General features: G+C 37.3%; 1 protein-coding gene across 18 annotated transcripts in view; it reads right to left on the bottom strand.

Annotated features, from left to right (window-relative positions):
- The window catches only part of CUL5 (cullin 5), a 126885-nt gene that overhangs the window by 8267 nt on the left and 98121 nt on the right, over nt 1–20497 (bottom strand). For all 18 annotated transcript variants that reach the window (XM_086339073.1, XM_086339061.1, XM_086339066.1 and 15 more), the window contains 5 exons: nt 9659–9791; nt 7654–7785; nt 2155–2278; nt 1361–1536; nt 639–800 (listed from right to left, as the gene is read on the bottom strand). In XM_086339073.1, the coding sequence (XP_086195199.1) occupies nt 639–800; nt 1361–1536; nt 2155–2278; nt 7654–7785; nt 9659–9791 (727 nt within the window). The remainder of the gene's footprint in view (nt 1–638; nt 801–1360; nt 1537–2154; nt 2279–7653; nt 7786–9658; nt 9792–20497) is intronic.

The raw sequence follows: 20497 nt of genomic DNA, 5'->3' as shown, positions 1-20497 counted from the left end.
TCTGAATTCAAACATTTATTTGCTACTTCATAAACATAACAATGTTCATGCATAATGAGGAAAGAGAATGAGAAAAAGAGTTGGTTATGAGGAAACAATAAATGTTCTCTTTACAATAAGACAAACAAAAACAAAACAAAACTAAAGGGATTGATCATATATGACCACAGCAAACACCACTGTCAGTTACAAACCAGCTGTTTCTCTCTAGAGAGTAATTTATTTTGCAACTATTAAGAGGCATATGGACTAGGGGTAAAATTTAGTTTTGAACAGGAGGGCTAATAAGTACATTTTGCGGGGCCTCAAAAGAACCAAAGTTTTCTAATTCTTAAGAGTTTTGGTTATCATAAAAATCACTGAACAACATTCTCAATACGAAATCTTTGGTCATGCTTTTTCACAGGTAACATTTAAATAACAACTGAATCTTTCTCTCTCTTTTTTGCCATTTGGGCTCAGTAACTTTCATGTTTTCAATTTCTTATTGTTCCATAAGTAATTCACTAGTGTGCTTTTCTTGGTTAAAAGTCATTTGATTGTTATGAATTCATAAATTTATTATAACACAAGACAATACCTATTTCCTGCTATGTGAGAGGACACAATTAAAAAAAAAAACATAAAAACAAACCAACCCATAAAGTCCTCCTAAGCTCAGCATCAGGGAGTTCAGTTGCAAGTTTTAGATTTTCAAAGCTGATTTTCTCTCTGGGTCTTTGGTTCCATGCAAACAATACAGCCAGCTGAAACGTTGTTACCTCCAAATCATATTGGCCTACTTCATTCTTAAATGTTATCTATAATAGATAAAATAATTTTAAAAATAAGAATCTCTTTATGAGGATTACCATTTATCTACTATAATATCTCTTATATGAGATTATATATAAAAGACTGGTAGTTATCTTCCAATATCCATTCTTCCTTTCTTACATGGTAATAAAAATTTCAGCAGACCTTAATGACTATCCAAAATAAAGGCTCATCTCTCAGCTTTCCTGCACAAAATGTGGCCATGTGACTAAGTTCTGGCCAATGAGATTTGAGTAGAAATAATAGGAGAATCTTCCAGAAGTTGCCATTAAAGGAAATTATACCATTACATCTTTCGTCTCCTGTTGGCCTAGAACACAGACATAGTGAGAGGATCACACTGGATTCTGCAGGCAAGGGAATACCTTAAGGATGGTGCTATAACCAATAGTTTATGTCCCTAACAAATTCATGGAACAGATCCACTATACCTGATCAAACTTTCACTTGCAAGAAAAGGAAAGATCTACCTTGTTTGAACAAATCTTATTTGGAGTCTTGCTACAACCAAACCAATATCTGAACTAACACACCATCTACTTACAATTCCATTTGACATGAGATGATGCCAATGTAATTTTCTTCCACTATGGTTCTTTTTGTAGAATTCTTCTACTTCAGGTATCAAATCCTCCAGTTCAGTAGGAAGTGAGACAAAGACTTTTTCAGAGCTTCTTGACCAGGCACCAGCATTCAGAATTTTTATATTAACTGAATCAGCTATAGGAATGTATGTCAGAAAATATAAAGCAAATAATCTTAACAATGGATAAAACTCAAAATACATAGACAGTGGGTAAACTTTGGTGTAAAATAAACAGTACTCTAAAGATTTTGTTAAAAGTGTCTTTTTGTTTCAAAGATCCAACCAGTCCATTCTGAAGGAGATCAACCCTGGGATTTCTTTGGAAGGAATGATGCTAAAGCTGAAACTCCAGTACTTTGGCCACTTCATGCGAAGAGTTGACTCACTGGAAAAGATTGTGATGCTGGAAGGGATTGGGGGCAGGAGGAGAAGGGGACAACAGAGGATGAGATGGCTGGATGGCATCACTGACTCGATGGACGTGAGTCTGAGTGAACTCTGGGAGTTGGTGATGGACAGGGAGGCCTCGCGTGTTGCAATTCATGGGGTCGCAAAGAGTCGGACATGACTGAGCGACTGAACTGAACTGAACTGAAGAGTTAGTAAACCTAATTTCTGCTTTGCAGGATATCTTCAAGGAATGTGGACTTAGAAACATACTTGTATTGATTGCTGCTTAGGTCTATTTTTAATTTACTAGAAAACAAAGTTTTTTTTAAGTTTTTTAAATGTATGTAATTATAAAATAATACCTGGTAACGCCAATTTATTGTTTTTGTGCATTTCCTTAAAAGCTTGGTTCAAATCTTCAGATACTTTTATGTCCTGAAACATTCTAGCAAGCTTGTTTACATAATCTGCTGGCATACCAACTTCCTATGAAAAGCAAAGACAGAAGAAGTAATAAATGATATACTATTAGGAAAAATTTTAATGGAAAACTAAATTTTATATGCTTTAATACAAAATTCTTCTTCTCTTATATTTATATTTATAATCCAATACCTATTAAATTTGATTCTTTGAGACTACACAGAATATACAGGCAATTCTGGCTTTTTGTGCACCATTCTAAAATGCATGAATTTCAGGTACCACAGTGTAGTGAAATAATACCAGTACCTCAACAACACTGCTCAACTTTCAGTTACCATTATACATTAAATTTGAGTAAGGCATAAAGCTCAAACTTTACTTCTAGCTCTTCATTATACAAACCACTAACAAAGAGCACATCCATCAATGACTAATCACAGTATTTCTTTCAAAATCTGTTAGTCATCTGTTTATTCAGTTCACCCACAGACAGCAAAGATGTAGCTTTGTTGCACCCATGTCAACTGATAAATCATGTGATATTTTACAAAAATGGGTAACTGAGAGAAGTCAAGAAAGATGATAAAAATACAGACAAAAAAGAGAGAAAATAATGTTGTAATGAAAATAAAGCAGAACGTAAATGGAGCTTTAGAAGAAAGGGCTGACAGTGACTGTAATGTCTGTTGATAATGCCAATGCGAAAGACTCTATGCAGGTATAGAAACTTAATGAAGGCAAATAATCAACATAAGTGAAAAAAGTGGTATTGACTAAAAAAAAAAAATAGATGAGGAAGTGATGCCAGCAAAAACTCTGTAAAATCAAAAGTTTGGAAGGTGACTCAAACTTACAAAGAGTATGACAACTCTTCAAAATAAACAAAAGGTGCTCACTAAGTAACTTGTCACTCACATGACAAGAAAGTAAGTACTAGTCAAACTACTCTTCATTTTAGTAACAGTGCTATTGAGATATAAATCATCTATCTCAAAATTTGCCCTTTTAAAGTATATAATTAATCAGGTTTTAGTATACTGAAAGAGTTATGCAACTATCACCAGTATCTAACTTTAGAACATTTTCATCATCACCAAAAGAAACTCTGTACTTACTAGCAATCACTACCATATTCCTCTACTCTTCCATTTCTGGTAATTATTTATATTTTGTCTCAACAGATTTGGCTACTTTGTATTGGGGGAATCATACTGTATGTGAAACCAACCCTGAATACTCATTGGAACAACTGATACTGAAGCTGAAGTTCCAACACTTTGCCACCTCATGTGAACAGCGGACTCAGTGAAAAAGACTCACTAGGAAAGGCAGAAGGAGAAGAGGGTGACAGAGAATGAGATGGCCGGATGGAATCACCGATGCAGTGGACAAACTTGGGCAAACTCTGGGAGATAGTGAGGGACATGGAAGCCTGGTGTTGCAAACAGTCAGATAAGACTGGGTGACAGACAACAACTGTATGTGGTGTTTTGTGAATGGCTTCTTTTGCTTAGCATAGTATTTTCAAAGTTCATCCATGTTGCATGTATCAGTACTTAATTTCTTTTTATTGCCAAAGATATTCAACTCAGTTCAGTTCTGTTGCTCAGTCGTGTCCAACTCTTTGTGACACCAAGAACGCCAGGCCTCCCTGTCCATCACCAACTCCCAGAGTCCACCCAAACCCATGTCCATCGAGTCAGTGATGCCATCCAACCATCTCATCCTCTGTCGTCCCCTTCTCCTCCTGCCCTCAATCTTTCCCAGAATCAGGGTCTTTTCAAATGAGTCAGCTCTTTGCATCAGGTGGCCAACGTATTGGAGTTTCAGCTTCAACATCAGTCCTACCAATGAACACCTAGGAATGATCTCCTTTAGGATGGACAGGTTGGATCTCCCTGCAGTCCATGGGACTCTTAAGAGTCTTCTCCAACACCACAGTTCAAAAGCATCAATTCTTCGGTGCTCAGCTTTCTTCACAGTCCAACTCTCACATCCACACATGATCACTGGAAAAACCATAGCCTTGACTAGACAGACCTTTGTTGGCAAATTAATGTCTCTGCTTTTCAATATGCTGTCTAGGTTGGTCATAACTTTCCTTCCAAGGAGTAAGCGTCTTTTAATTTTATGGCTGCAGTCACCATGTGCAGCGATTTTGGAGCCCAAGAAAATAAAGTCAGCCACTGTTCCCACATCTATTTGCTATAAAGTGATGGGACCCGATGCCATGATCTTTGTTTTCTGAATGTTGAGCTTTAAGCCAACTTTTTCACTCTCCTCTTTCATCAAGAGGCTCTTTAGTTCCTCTTCACTTTCTGCCATAAGGGTGGTGTCATCTGCATATCTCAGGTTATTGATATTTCTCCCAGCAGTCTTGATTCCAGCTTGTGCTTCTTCCAGACCAGCATTTCTCATGATGTACTCTGCATATAAGTTAAATAAGCAGGGTGACAATATACAGCCTTGACGAACTCCTTTTCCTATTTGGAACCAGTCTGTTGTTCCATGTTCAGTTCTAACTGTTGCTTCCTGACCTGCATACAGATTCCTCAAGAGGCAGGTCAGGTGGTCTGGTATTCCCATCTCGTTCAGGATTTTCCGTAGTTTATCGTGATCCACACAGTCAAAGGTTTTGGCATAGTCAATAAAGCAGAAATAGATGTTTTTCTGGAATTCTCTTGCTTTTTCGATGATCCAGCGGATGTTGGCAATTTGATCTCTGGTTCCTCTGCCCTTTCTAAAACCAGCTTAAACATCTGGAAGTTCATGGTTCACATATTGCTGAAGCCTGGCTTGGAGAATTTTAAGCATCACAGACAGCTAGCCAATCTGATCACATGGACCACTGCCTTCTCTAACTCAATGAAACTAAGCCATGCTGTAGGGGCCACCCAAGACCGACAAGTCATGGTGGAGAGGTCTGACAGAATATGGTCCACTGGAGAAGGGAATGGCAAACCACTTCAGTATTCTTGCCTTGAGAACCCCATGAACAGTATGAAAAGGCAAAAAGATAGGACACTGAAAGATTAACTTCCCAGGTTGATAGGTGCCCAATATGCTACTGGAAATTAGTGGAGAAATAACTCCACAAAGAATGAAGGGATGGAGCCAAAGCAAAAACAACACCCAGTTGTGAATGGGACTGGTGATAGAAGCAAGGTTTTATGCTGTAAAGAGCAATATTGCATAGGAACCTGAAATGTTAGGTCCATGAATCAAAGCTAATTGTAAGTGGTCAAACAGGAGATGGCAAGAGTGAACGTCAACATTCTAGGAATCAGTGAACTAAGATGGACTGGAATGGGTAAATTTAACTCAGACAACCATTGTATCTACTACTGTGGGCAGGAATGCCTTAGAAGAAATGGAGTAGCCATCATGGTCAACAAAAGCGTCCAAAATGCAGTACTTGGATGCAATCTCAAAAATGACAGAATGATCTCTGTTCGTTTCCAAGGCAAACCATTCAATATCACAGTAATCCAAGTCTATGCCCCAACCAGTAACGCTGAAGAAGCTGAACAGTTCTATGAAGACCTACAAGACCTTCTAGAACTAACACCCAAAAAAGATGTCCTTTTCATTACAGGGGACTGGAATGCAAAAGTAGGAAGTCAAGAAACACCTGGAGTAACAGGCAAATTTGGCCTTGGAGTACAGAATGACGCAGGGCAAAGGCTAATAGAATTCTGCCAAGAGAACACACTGGTCGTAGCAAACACCCTCTTCCAACAACATGAGAAGACTCTACACATGGACATAACCAGAATGGTCAACACCGAAATCAGATTGATTATATTCTTTGCAGTCAAAGATGGAGAAGCTCTATACAGTCAGCAAAAACAAGACCGGGAGCTGACTGTGGCTCGGATCATGAACTCCTTGTTGCCAAATTCAGACTGAAATTGAAGAAAGTGGAGAAAACCACTAGACCATTCCAATATTATTAGACTAAACCATATTTTATCTATTTATCAGCTGATTGACCTTTGGGTTCTTTTCACTTTTTAGCTATTATGAATAATGATGCTATGAATATTCATGTACGAGTTTTTATGTGTTCATATGTTTTTATTTCTCATAAGCGGAATTATCTAGGAGTAGAATTGCCAGGTCAACACTATGTTTGGCTTTCTGAGGAACTGTCAGTTTTCCAAAGTTGCTGCACCATTTTACACTCCTATCAGCAATGCATGAGGGTTCCAATTTCTCCTCTTCCTCGCCAATATTTGTTATGGTCTGAATTTTCAGCTATCCCAGTGGAAGTAAAGTGGCATCTTATTGTGGCTTTGATTTGCATTTCTCTACTGACTAATGATGTTGAACATCTTTGCATGCACTTATTATACATTTGCATATCTTTGTGAAGAAATGTATACTATTCTAATACTTTGTCCATTTTTAACTGATTGTCTTCACTGTTGGGTTGTAAGAGTTCTTTATATATTCTAGATACAATATCAGACATGTGAATTTCAAATACTTTCCTAACTACTCTTTAAGACTTTTACAAAGAAAAAAACACTTTAAATTTGAAAGTTTGTTTTAAATATTTACATGGTATACTAAATACATGTTAATTTTACTAATTTTTCTTTTTCCTATAATTTATAACAGATAGTAAGAGTTTCTAATATTTTGACAAAAATTTCCAAGTCATAAAACATTGGCACCAATAATTCCCCAGTGATTGTTTATATTAAGATAACCTGCACAGTAATTTTTACTATCCCACACTACCATGCAAAGCAGGGCTATTTGCAAATCTTTAATGTAAAATACACATATAAATGAAAAGCATATATATATATATATATATAAAATACAAACATGCATACAATTATATACATATTTTACTATCATATATTAATATAATATTTATAACACCACGTATATAAATCAAAGACATTCACTTATGGTATGCTAATATAACTCAAATTCCACTAAAATGAACTGAAAGGAACAGATTTAAAGCATTTTAATATGGGAATTTGACCATAATTAGTACTCATTAACTTTTCCTTTATAGGTGTATTTATTTACAAACATCTCAATGGCTAAACATTGAGTACTAAACTTATCTTAAAATTGGCTAAACATTGAGTACTAAACTTATCTTAAAATTGGCTAAACATTGAGTACTAAACTTATCTTAAAATTGAAGTGATTTGTCCTTTAGCTTATTTAATAAGGTCAGTTCAATGAGGGTGGAGATACAAAAGAGTGAAACAACAGAAGCAAAGGAAGAGCAAAGGCACTTCGCTCTTTATTAACAAAATATATTTTATTTTATATAATTGATGCTATAGTCTTATAAAATGTTCCCTATTTCTTCAATATTAAAATATCACCAAAATTCATTACTTATGAATACATATGAACCATATGCTATCTTAAGAAAATCAAATAGTTTTAAAAATTTTACTTACTCTTAGCCACTCTACCATATTCTCTTCAATTTCACTATCAGCAGAGATGTCTAATATAAGACGTCGTGTCAAATGAGCTTTGTGATATCTCATAAAAACGTCTTTGTTTTGTACGTATTTAAGTACCAAGAGCTGTATAGAAAACAAAGTTATTTTCAATATACACACACTCTTAGCCATTCCTTTCTCACTTGGACTTTTCTATATCCCTTGTTGTCAAAATTCAGAGATTTATATAAGCATATACAGATAGAGGCCTACTAAATTGCCCATCTCTGAAAAACAACCAGTCCTGATAGACTACTTTAATACTTCTTCAAGATGTTAGCAAACTTGAGACTATAACCAAATAGCCTTTAGGTCCTAGAAACATCAATTTTTGTGATTTTACATAATATGTGACAAAACTTTACATGAAAATCAGTAGTTCCCCCCTACATTTTTTTCTTCTATGTTTCTTCTTCATTTTATTCTGACACTAATCTGCCCTCTAACCACCACTCCACCCCACTTTTTGGCTGTGCTGTGCAGCTTGTGGGGGTCTTAGTTCCCTGACCAGAGACTGAGCCTGGGCCCAGACAGTGAAAGCTGTAAGTCCTAACCACTGAACCACCAGGGTATTCCCTTTCTTTTTTTCTTTTTATTTATTTTATTATTTTTTTTTTTACTTTACAATATTGTATTGGTTTTGCCATACACTGACATGAATCCGCCATGGGTGTACAGGTATTCCCCATCCTGCACCCCCCTCCCACCTCCCTCCCTATCCCATCCCTCTGGGTCATCCCAATGCACCAGCCCCGAGCACCCTGTATCATTCATCGAACCTGGACTGGTGATCTGTTTCACATATGATAATATACATGTTTCATTGTTATTCTCTCAGATCATCCCACCCTCACTCACCCTCTCCCACAGAGTCCAAAAGACTGTTCTATTCATCAGTGTCTCTTTTGCTCTCTTGCATACAGGGTTATCGTTACCATCTTTCTAAATTCCATATATATGCATTAGTATACTATATTGGTGTTTTTCCTTCTGGCTTATTACTTCACTCTGTATAACAGGCTCCAGTTTCATCCACCCCATTAGAACTGATTCAAATGTATTCTTTTTAATGGCTGAGTAAAATTCCATTGTGTATATGTACCATAGCTTTCTTATCCATTCATCCGCTGATGGACATCTAGGTTGCTTCCATGTCCTGGCTATTATAAACAGTGCTGCGATGAACACTGGGGTACACGTGTCTCTTTCAATTCTGGTTTCCTCAGTGTGTATGCCCAGCAGTGGGATTGCTGGGTCATATGGCAGTTCTATTTCCAGTTTTTTAAGGAATCTCCACACTGTTCTCCATACTAGTGGCTGTACTAGTTTGCATTCCCATCAACAGTGTAAGAGAGTTCCCTTTTTTCCACACCCTCTCCAGCATTTATTGCTTGTAGACTTTTGGATAGCAGCCATTCTGACTGGCATGAAATGGTGGGGTATTCCCTTTCTAACCCTAACCCTTTTCTCTACATCTTCACTTACTAATTTTTTCCTCTTTGATGTCCTTGGCTTATATCATATTACAACAACAAGCAGAGATAAACAAATATAAAAGCAACTAACTTTTTATCTATACTCATTTATCCATGGTTATCTATTTTGGGCCCTCACAAAAAAGAAGTGAAAAACTCCCAGTCTCTCAATTGGGGATCCAAACACCACCAGCTAGCTCTGTTTTTCCTTTTGCTGTCCTTTAATAGGAATTAGAATTTAATTGACTTTTAAAAAAGAATCAAGAAAGGGGAAGAATTAAATGCTATTTCCTTTTCTGGCAGCTATAGTGTAAACATTTTCAGTAAAAAAACCAAAGAGGTCTTTACTGGCAAAATTTCATAATATTAGTTGCTTATAGGTATATACTTTAAAGAAAAACTGATGCTATCACAGAAAGCTTTATAATCAAAACACAAATTCAAAGATAATTACAAATTTGAAGTTAGAAAAAATTACGTACCACTTCTTTAAGCTTTGCTTCAATCTCTTCCGAGGTTAGCTTTTTGCTTAATGGCGTTTTTCTTAGCAACATGTCACAGTAATTGGCAAGCAGCTCAGGGCATTTTGATTCAGGCTGAGTTTTTAATCCTACCCTAAAAAACACATTAAAAGCAGGTGATTAAAAATGATTGAATCTGCAAATATTTTTTCTAAAGCCAATTTTTCACAGATTTGTTATGTTCTATAAATCCAGTGGGACTAGGGTGAGGAAGTCTACACTGAGGTTGCATAGCTCAAGAAGGCACTCACTCTTGGGCTCCTGTAAGTACACTTACAGAACACTGACAGAGATCTCCTTGAATTTTGTGAGCTACATGCTTCCTAGCCTCATTCTAGAGGCAGCTTTGCCAATAATCTTTAAAAGATTTTATTCAGATGCTGCTAAAATAGTATTGAAAACTGTGTAAATCCTTGTATACTCACAGCAAAAGTCGCTCACTCGTGTCTGACTTTTTGTGACCCCATGGACTATACAGTCCATGGAATTCTCAGGCCAGAATACTGGAGTGGGTAGCCTTTCCCTTCTCCAGGGGATCTTCCCAACCCAGGATCAAACCCAGGTCTCCCACATTGCAGGCAGATTCTTTACCAGCTGAGCCACAAGGGAAGCCCAAGAAGACTGGAGTGGGTAGCCTATCCCTTCTCCAGCGGATCTTCCTGACCCAGGAATAGACCCGGGGTCTCCTGCATTTTAGGTGGATTCTTTTACCAACTGAGCTATCAGGGAAGCCTTGTATACTTATAAGTTAACAATTAAAACTTTTTTGTTTTAAAGCACTCAGTGTTCAGTTTATTAGCAAGATGTCACACAATATCCTCTTCTGCTTTTCACTGACCTGACTCAGAACATCAATTAAAAATAGGTTAAAATAAAACTGTTACTTTACTCTTTGAAACATATCAAATGTAACCTAAATTTCACAGTAATATATCTATCATTATCCATTAAAAAAAAAAAACTATAAACAAACTTTCCTTAAACAATGAACTTATATCACTATTTCACTTTCCCAACAAAACTTTAAAACCAGTGTATTGTATTTTATGCTTCAAAGTCTTTTATTCTTTACCCTACTTCTCTAAGCTATATATGTAAATAAAATTCAAGATTTAAAGATTGTATATATATAAAATTTAACTGTTATCAGAAATTATAAGTACACAACATAACAAAACAATGTAATTATATTGTGTATGTGTATAAAACATGCATGTGCAAAATTTTTTTGTCTAATGAAGTAGATGTAACGTTTTTTCCCCTTCCAATTATAAAATCAGGAATGATCAATTTTACTTCTACTTAAAAAAAATTTTTTTATGGCTGTGCTGGGTCTTTGCTGCTGCACACAGCCTTTCTCTGATTGCAAGGAGTGGGGGCTACTATTTAGCTGCAGCATGAGGGCATCTCATTGTGGTGGCTTCTCTTGTTGCAGAGCATGGGCTCTAACGCATGTGGGCTCAGTAGTTGTTTTGCATTGGCTTAGTTGCCCCATGGCATGTGGAAATCTTCCTGGACCAGGGATCGAACCTGTGCTCTCTGCATTGGCAGGCAGATTCTTAACCAATGGACCACCTGGAAGTCTTGCTGCTGCTGCTGCTGTTAAGTCGGTTCAGTCATGTCCAACTCTGTGCAATCCCGTGGACGGCAGCCCATCAGGCTCTGCTGGCCCTGGGATTCTCCAGGCAAGAACACTGGAGTGGGCTGCCATTTCCTTCTCCAATGAGTGAAAGTGAAGTTGCTCAGTAGTGTCCAACTCTTTGCAACCCCATGGACTGCAGCCCACCAGGCTCCTCTGTCCATGGGATTTGCCAGGCAAGAGTATTGGAGTGGGGTGCCATTGCCTTCTCCGACCTGGAAGTCCTACACCTACTTTAAAAAATACATAAATATTTAATATTTATTTGGTTGCTTCAAGTCTCAGTTGAAGCATGTGGGATTTTTGTTGCGTCATGTGGGATCTTTCCTCGTAGCGCATGGACTCTAGTTATGGCATGTGGGCTTAGTTGCTCTGTTTGTAGGACCTTAGTTCCACAACCAGGGATCAAATCCATTTCCTCAGCATTGCAAGGCAGATTCTTAACCATTGGACCATTAGGGAAGTTCCTTACTTCTAAATTATATTTATAAATTAATGTATTTTCCCAAAAAAATCGTATTCACATAAGTAAGTGAATAGTACTAGAAGAATTTTTCCTTACAATGTTACTCAATTCATTGACCATTTCCTGAATTATTGTTAAAAAACACATACTGATCTAACAAAAAAAAGTTACTTTTAATAATGGATCAAATTAGTCATCAATTGTGTTGAAAGCAAACAATTAGAAGTCATCTTGCAAACAGATATAATACTTGGTCATCAGAAATTCATTTTCTGTACAATGGTACCAATACTTCAAAATATTCCTTTGTTTACAAAACAGGGAAGAGTAATTCTAGAAAGAAGTGGAAAGGAGAAACTGCAATGATACCTCCACCAGAGGGCTCAATTTCAGAAAGTGATTTCCTGAAAAGTATCTACATTGGCATACTTTGGGGAATTCCTTCTGTATCTCTTGAGGGAGAAACAGCCAGTCTGAAGGCCACTAACTTACTTCACAAGAATCTATTCATCTCCTCCGATCTATTTGCACTGCCCATGCCTAGCTTTTGTGTGAACTACTATAATAGCTGAGTGGTCTATCCCCCTTCTTTCAATTCAACAGGTTGAGAAAACAGCTGTCAGTCTTTTATTGTTTCTCTGAAGGTACTGTGTCATTCTCTCTGCTCTCTAGATGTTTTAGTGCTTTGTTCTGTTTCCAGTTTCTAGCTGTTTTAGTATGATGTAGCTAGGAATGGTTTAATTTCTAACTATTATGTTTGGGAATCAAAGAGAGATCCTTGAATATAAAGTTGGCGTCTCTCTCAACTTGGAAAAATTTTGGTCAACAGTTCAAGCCTCCTTTCCCTTTCTCTATTATTCCAATTACATATTGTTATAGATATTTCACCTTTACTCAGGTAACAATTTCCACCTATTTGTCTATTAATTATCCATATGTATTATTTACTCTTTATTATTTATGACCTATTTAAGATTACTGAGATATAATTCACATACTACACAATTTATCCATTTAAAGTGTGCAATCCAATGTTTTTAAAAGTATATTCACAAGGTTGTACAACTATCATTAAAATAAAATTTTAAAACATTTTTATTACTCCAAAAAGAAACCCCATACTTATTAGTAGTCAAATCTCATTCTGCAGTGATGCCTGCCTCTCAGTCCCTGGTTATTATTAATCTACTTTCTGTATCTTCTGGACATCTATAAATGGAATCATATAATATGTGCCCTTTTGTGACTGATAACTCTTATTTAGGATGATGTTTTTATGATTCATTCAGATGATAGCACATATCAGTTCGTTCCTTCAAAAAAATTCTACTTTTAAACATGGTCAAAAGATTTAACATATTAGCCATTTTAAGTGTACAATTTAGGGGCATTAAGCATATTCACAATGTTCTGCAAATATCATCACTATGTCCAGAACTTTTTCAGTATCCCAAACAGAAACCCTGTAAATAATAATCTTCCATTCCTTCTTATCTGTATCAATAACTTTTCCTATCCTAGATACCTTGTGTAAGTGGAATCATAGAAAATGTTTCTTTTTGTGACTGGCTCATTTCACTTAGTAAAATATTATCAAGATTTCACTCATATTGTAGCATATATCAGAATCTCCTTCCTTTTATAACTAAATAATATTTCCATTGCATAGACAAATCACGTTCTACTTATCCTTTCATCAGATAATGGGCACTTGGTTTCTTTCCATTTTTTGGCTATTAAGAATAATGCTGCTATGAACATTTATCTCCAAGGTTTCTAGCAGATGCACAATTTCTTTTCTCTTGGGTATATATCCAGGAGTGGAACTGTGGGTCACATGTTAACTTTATGTTAAACTTCTTGAGGAACTACAAAACTGTTTCGATAGTAGCTACACACCAACTATATATGATTCCAATTTCTCTCTACATCTTCACCAACACTTGTTAATGTCTTTTTAACTTCAGTCATCCTAGTGGGTGTTAGTGGTATATATCACTGTGGTTAAGCTATCAATTTAATTACTTTTTAAAAAATATTTATTTATCTATTTGTTTATTTATTTTTGGCTGTGTTGAGTTTTTGTTGCTATCTGTGGGCTTTCTCTAATTGCAGCAAGTTGGGGCTACTCTCTAGTTGCAATATACGGGCTACTCAAAGGGGTGGTTTCTCTTATTCTGGAGCAAAGGCTCTAGGTGCATGGGTTTCAGTAGGTGCGGCTTGTGGGCTCTGGAGAATAGGCTCAGCAGTTACGGCGCACAGGCTTAGTTGCCCCACGACATGTAAAATCTTCAGTCTTCCCAGATCAGAAATTGAATTCAAGTCACCTACATGGCAGGCGAACTCTCAATCATTGGACGACCGGGGAAGTCCTAATCTTAATTATTTTAAAGTACTTATCTGATAACTCTAATACGGGGTCATCTGAGAGTCTGCATCTAAAATTATTTTTCTCTTAGTTGACCATAAATTTCTCTGCCATCTTAGGAGTAGTAATGTCACAATGAATACTAGGCACTGCATATAAAGAATCGGGGAGGAGGGGCTGAGGGGTAAATGAGGAGTTTGGGATTAACATATACATACTATTATATATAAAACAGATAACCAAAAGGACCTACTGTACAGCACAGGGAACCATACACAATATTTTATAGCAACCTATAAGGGAAAAGAAGCTGAAAAAAATATATATGTGTAACAATCACTTTGTTATACACCTGAAATTTACACAACATTATAAATCAACTGTATTTCAACTAAAAAAAAAAATCACAGAGGCACCACCAGTTCAGTTCAGTTGCTCAGTCGTGTCCAACTCTTTGGGACCCCATGGATTGCAGCGTGCCAGGGGACCAGATGATGTTTATCTTCCATTAAGAGTGTATTCACCCTTTGTTCTGCTAAGGAAGAGGTTGATGACTTTAACCCAATCAAACTATTTTGGTTCAAGGATGATGACTTGTAGTTTTGAAGAATTGGTCTACATTTGGTTAGCCAATGAGTCTAAGGAATGTTCCTTGCGGGCTTTCAGTTGAGAGCCTAGTGGGCTTTGTCATTCAATACTGTGTGACGACCAAAAGCTCTACTGTTCCCTAGCGGTACTGCCCAGTCTAAGCTCAATCTAGATTCTCAGATACTTCTTTGAAACAAAGCTACAAAGACTCAGCTAACTTCTGAAAGGTTATCCCTCATTTCTATAACTTTTGAGTAGTGTGTTCTAGTTGCTTCTGTAGCTCTTTGATAATATTATATTAAAATAACTATTTTCTAAGTTTACCTGACTCTCCTGCTTGTTCTCAGTGGAAGCATTGCCTCACCATGACTACTATACTCTTCCTCAGAAGTGAGTCTTCCAAATAACCTGGATGTTTCTAGCAGCTTTATTCTCCTAGAACATTAATTACTTTAAGCACCTCCAACAGCCCCAACACTCATGTTCTGCTGCCTGAATAAGCTAATAATACTCATTTTATTCCGGAGAAATTTTCTACTTAGTGTGGACCTAAAGATAGGACATGGTCACCTTAGAATAAAAATAATAGACAGGAACCCAGTAATCCCCACTTCTGGGAATTTAGAGTACAGAAACAAAAAATGGCATATATACAATATTATCCTCTGGAACACTATTAATAAATAGCAAAGTATCAGAAACTACTTAGTGTATAAATAAAGGATAAATTAAATAAACTATGCTGTATCTGGGCTTTCCAGGTGGCGCGAGAGGTAAAGAACCTGCCTGCCAATGCAGAGAAAAAAGAGACGTAGGTTCAATCCCTGGGTTGGGAAGATCCCCTGGAAAAGAGCATGGCAACCCTTTCTAGTAGCCTTGTCTGGATAATCCCAAGGACAGAGGAGTCTGGCAGGCTATGGTCCATAGGGTTGCAGAGTCAGACATGACTGAAGCAACTTAGCATGCACATGCTGTATCTACCAGTCATAACACCATGCTTTTTATTAAGAATAACAAAGTTATAAAAAAAGAAAACTACAGATAACATGCTAAGCAAAAATGAGAAGGATGTTTACTTTCACCACTGCTGTTCATCACTATCTAGAGCTGGAAATTCCAGTTAGAGCAATTAGGCAAAAATAAATGAATAAACAAAGTCTTCCAAATTAGAAAGAAAGAAAAATAAAAGTATCTTTAGTAAGAGATGTAATGACCTTCTATATATAAAGTTATTAAAGAACCCACAAAAAAGCTACTTAAAGCCAATGAATGAATTTATTAGCAAAGTTGCAGGGTACAAGATTGACACACAAGAATTAGTTGTGCTTTCACACACCAGCAGTGAACAATCCAAAGGAAATTAAATGAACAATTTCATTTATAGTAACATCCAAAAGAAAAACATACCTAGAAGTAAACTTAACCAAGAACATGAAAGCCCAAGCAGAGTAGAAGAGCCATCTTTGCAGGGTTTAAAGCCTTGCATGCAGTGTTAGAGCCTGCTGCTGCTGCTGCTAATTTGCTTCAGTTGTGTCTGACTCTGTGCGACCCCATAGACGGCAGCCCACCAGGCTCCCCCGTCCCTGGGATTCTCCAGGCAAGAACACTGGAGTGGGTTGCCATTTCCTTCTCCAATGCATGAAAGTAAAAAGTGAAAGTCAAGTCGCTCAGTTGTGTCCGACTCTTCGCAACCCCGTGGACTGCAGCCTACCAGGCTCCTCCGCCCATGGGATTTTCCAGGCAAGAGTACTGGAGTGGGGTGCCATAGCCTTCTCCGGTGTCAGAGCCTAAGCTTGGCAAATTAGACGTTCACTAGAAAGGACTAGCATCCAGGTGTCAAAAACCAACAGACAAGGGATATATGGATGAGACGGAGTGGCCAGGTATGGAGGATGAGAGAACAAATAGGTAAGGAGGGTTTCCACGCAAAGGGAAGGCAAAAGGGGAAGTGTTAAGGCTCCAGTTGGATGAGGAAGGCATTCATGTAGGGGGCGGCCCAGTTGGGGGAGTCAGAGCCTTAGCACGGTGGGGCATGTATCCACAAAGAAACAAGGCCAGGTACTATAGATTTAAATGCTTTTGTGTATACCCACCCTAGTTTGCCAACTGAGGGGGACCAGACCAGTGAAGCAACAATACCAATGAATACACCCAGCACCAGATTTTGCTCACTAAATACCAACATCCACTAAAATCAACTAGGACTTTGTCAAAGTTGCCAAAATGGCTAATCCTGTGGCCAGGCAACGTAAATTGCAAAATGAATCTGGAAATCTCAAGTGCCAAAAAGAAAGGAAGAATTTACTGTTAAAAGGACTCAGAAACCAGTTGCCACTATGAAACCTAGGATAATTTGAAAATGAAAATAAAAAATAAAAGCAAATTATGGGAGTTCCAGAAAAACACCTACTGACTATGCTAAAGCCTTTGACTGTGTGGATCTCAAAAAAATGTGGAAAATTCTTAAAGAGATGGGAGTACCAGAGCACCTTACCCGTTTTCTGAGAAAGCTGTATAAGGGTCAGAAGCAACAGTTAGAACCAGATATGGAACAACTGAATAGTTCAAAACTGGGAAATGGCAAGGCTGTATATTGTCACCCTACTTATTTAACTTCTATGCAGAGTACATCATGCAAAATGTCAGGCTGGATGAATCACAAGCTGGAATTAAGACTCCTGGGAGAAATATCAACAACCTCACATACACAGACGATACCACTCTAAAAACAGAAAGGGAAGAGGAATTAAAGAGTCTCTTGTTGAGGGTGAAAGAGGAGAGTGAAAATGCTGGCCTGAAACTCAACACAAATAAAATTAAAATCATGGCATCTGGTCCCACAACTTTATGGCAAATAGATGGAGAAAAAGTGGAAGCAGTGACAGATTTTGTTTTCTTGGGTCCCAAAATCACTGCGGACACTGGCTCTAGCCATGAATTTAAAAGACACTTGCTGCCTGGGAGTAAAGCTATGACCAATCTAGACAGCATATTAAAAAGCAGAGACATTACTGCTGACAAAGGTCGGTATGGTCAAGACTATGGTTTTTCCAGTAGTCATGTACAGATGTGAGAGCTGGACCACAAAAAAGAAGGCTGATCACTGACAAATTGATGCTTTTGAATTAAAGTGTGGAGAAGACTCTTGAGAGTCCCTTGGACTGCAAGGAGACCAAACCAGTCAATCCTAAAAAAAATCAAACCTGAATAATTCATTGGGGGGATTGAGGCTGAAGCTGAAGCCCCAATACTTTGGCCACCTGATGTGAAGAGCTGACTCACTAGAAAAGACCTTGATGCTGGGAATGATTGAAGGCAAAAGGAGAACAGGGTGGCAGAGAATGAAATGGTTAGACTGTATCACCAACTCAATGGACATGAATTTGAGCAAATTCTGTCAGATAGTAGAGGACAGAGGAACCTGGCATCCTTTAGTCCATGGAGTTGTAGAGAGTTGACAGGACTTAGCAACTGAACAATAACAACAACAAAATGAGAGTTCCTTGGTGTCTAGTGGTTAGGATTCAGGGTTTTAACTGCCATGGCCTGGGAACTGAGATCCTGTAAGCCATGTGGCACAACACCCTGCCTCAAAAAATATAGCGAACCCACTGAATAAATATAGTAATAGTAAACTGAATCCATACTAATAAGAAAAATCAATGTACAAACTGAAAATTTAACAAGCAATGATGGGATCTAAAGGAAATCAGTTCTGAATATTTATTGGAAGGACTGATGCTGAAGTTGAAGCTCAAACACTTTGGCCACCTGATGTGATGAACTGACTCATTTGAAAAGACTCTGATGCTGGGAAAGATTGAAGGCAGGAGGAGAAGGGGATGACAGAGGATGAGATGTTTGGATGGCATCGCTGACTCAATGGACATGAGTTTGAGCAAACTCCAGGAGCTGGTGATGGACAAGGAAGCCTGGTGTGCTGCAATCCATGGGGTCACAAACAGTTGGAGATGACTGAGTGACTGAACTGAATTGAACTGATGGAATCTTTACGTAGTTGTAAAGTACTTGTCAACAAATACCTAATTACTAAACGAAAAGGAAATAACTGAGTGGAGAAGTGTGGCAGGCACCAACTTAATCAGGTGACCAAACTAAATAAAACTGATACTGCAATAAATCAAAATCATGCACTGTTGTTTAGATAAGATGCAGTAAGGGAATTCCCTGATGGTCCAGTGGTTAGGACTCCACTGTTTCACAGACAAGGGTCACTTTCTGGTTGAGGAACTAGGATTCCATAAGCCATGTGGCATGGCCAAAACAAAAACAAAAAATGCAGTTAGAATAATAGACTTTCATTTCTGCCAAAGATGCAAACCTGACTCTTAAGAAAAAAAAAAAAAAACCCAACCCATCAGATTAACTCAAACTAACAAACATCCCACAAAAAATCTGGACTGTAATCTTCAAAAATGTCAAGGTAACAAGAGTCAAAGGAGAGATGGTTCCAGACCAAAGAAAAAGGTCAGTTCAGTTCAGTTCAGTCGCTCTGTCGTGTCCGACTCTTGCGACCCCATAAACTGCAGAGTGCCAGGCCTCCCTGTCCATCACCAACTCCCGGAGTTCACTCAAACTCACATCCATTGAAATATAACAACTAAATGTAAAACACGATTGTGTACTGGATCCTTCTGCTACAAAGAATACAATATGGTCAATAAGCTTAGTGATCTGAGTAGAAGGTTATTATGCATCAATGTCAATTTTAATTATTTTGATAGCTCTATTGGGATTATATTTGTAGAAAATATACACAACTGTACTTGGAATAATAAACAACTTACTCTCAAATAGTTCTAGAAAAAAAGTTTTAATATATTTTCAAAGAGAAAAAGATAATGAAACTTCCAACTTTGTGTACATTATTTTGACAACTGAGAAAAAATATGCCTTAAAAAGCACAACCAAAACTAAAATGAGATTAAATTTAAAAATTTGAAGAGCCCTGTATCTATTAAGGAAATTGAACTTGTCAGTATCTGCCCACAGAGAAAACTATCAGCCCAAATGGTTTTACCAATGAATTCTACTAAACATTTAAGGAGAAGTAATACGAATTAACCTATTTCTTTTAAAACCATACAAAAGGAAAGAATAACTCTCAACCCTTTTTATGAGGTCAACATAATCCTAAAATCAGAAAACAATAAAGATATCACAAAATGAAAATTATTCAAGGCACAAAGGCCAGAAAGAGGTGAATCATTCCCCAAAATAAACAAAAATATTTAACAGAACATAAGCAAATTAAATCCAGGAATATACAAAAAGAATTAATACATCATCACCAAGTAGAATTTATGCCAAGAATTCAAACTTGGTTAAATGTTTCCCTAAAAAAATTCAGTGTTTCCTGAGGAAGAAAAGCAGAGCTGAAGGAATCAGGCTTCCTGCTAACTTTGGACCATACTACAAAGTTCAGTCATCAAACAATATTGTATTGGCACGATATTGATATAAAAAAACACACACACACACCGAAATATGTATCAATGGAACAGGGTAGAAAGCCTAGAAATATATCCATGCATCTATGGTTGATTAATCTATGACACAGGAAGCAAGAATATACAATGGAGAAAAGACAGTCTCTTCAATAAATGATGCCAGAAAAACTGGACAGCTACGTGCGAAAGAATGAAATTAGAACACTTCCTAACATTATATACAAAAATAAACTCAAATGGATTAAAGATCTAAGTGTAAGATTGCATA

This window comes from Bos grunniens, chromosome 15, assembly GCF_055505025.1.
Source record: "Bos grunniens cultivar Pamir isolate PY7600 chromosome 15, Bosgru_T2T1.0, whole genome shotgun sequence".
NCBI lineage: Eukaryota > Metazoa > Chordata > Mammalia > Artiodactyla > Bovidae > Bos > Bos grunniens.
This window is presented reverse-complemented; position numbering and strand designations above follow the sequence as displayed.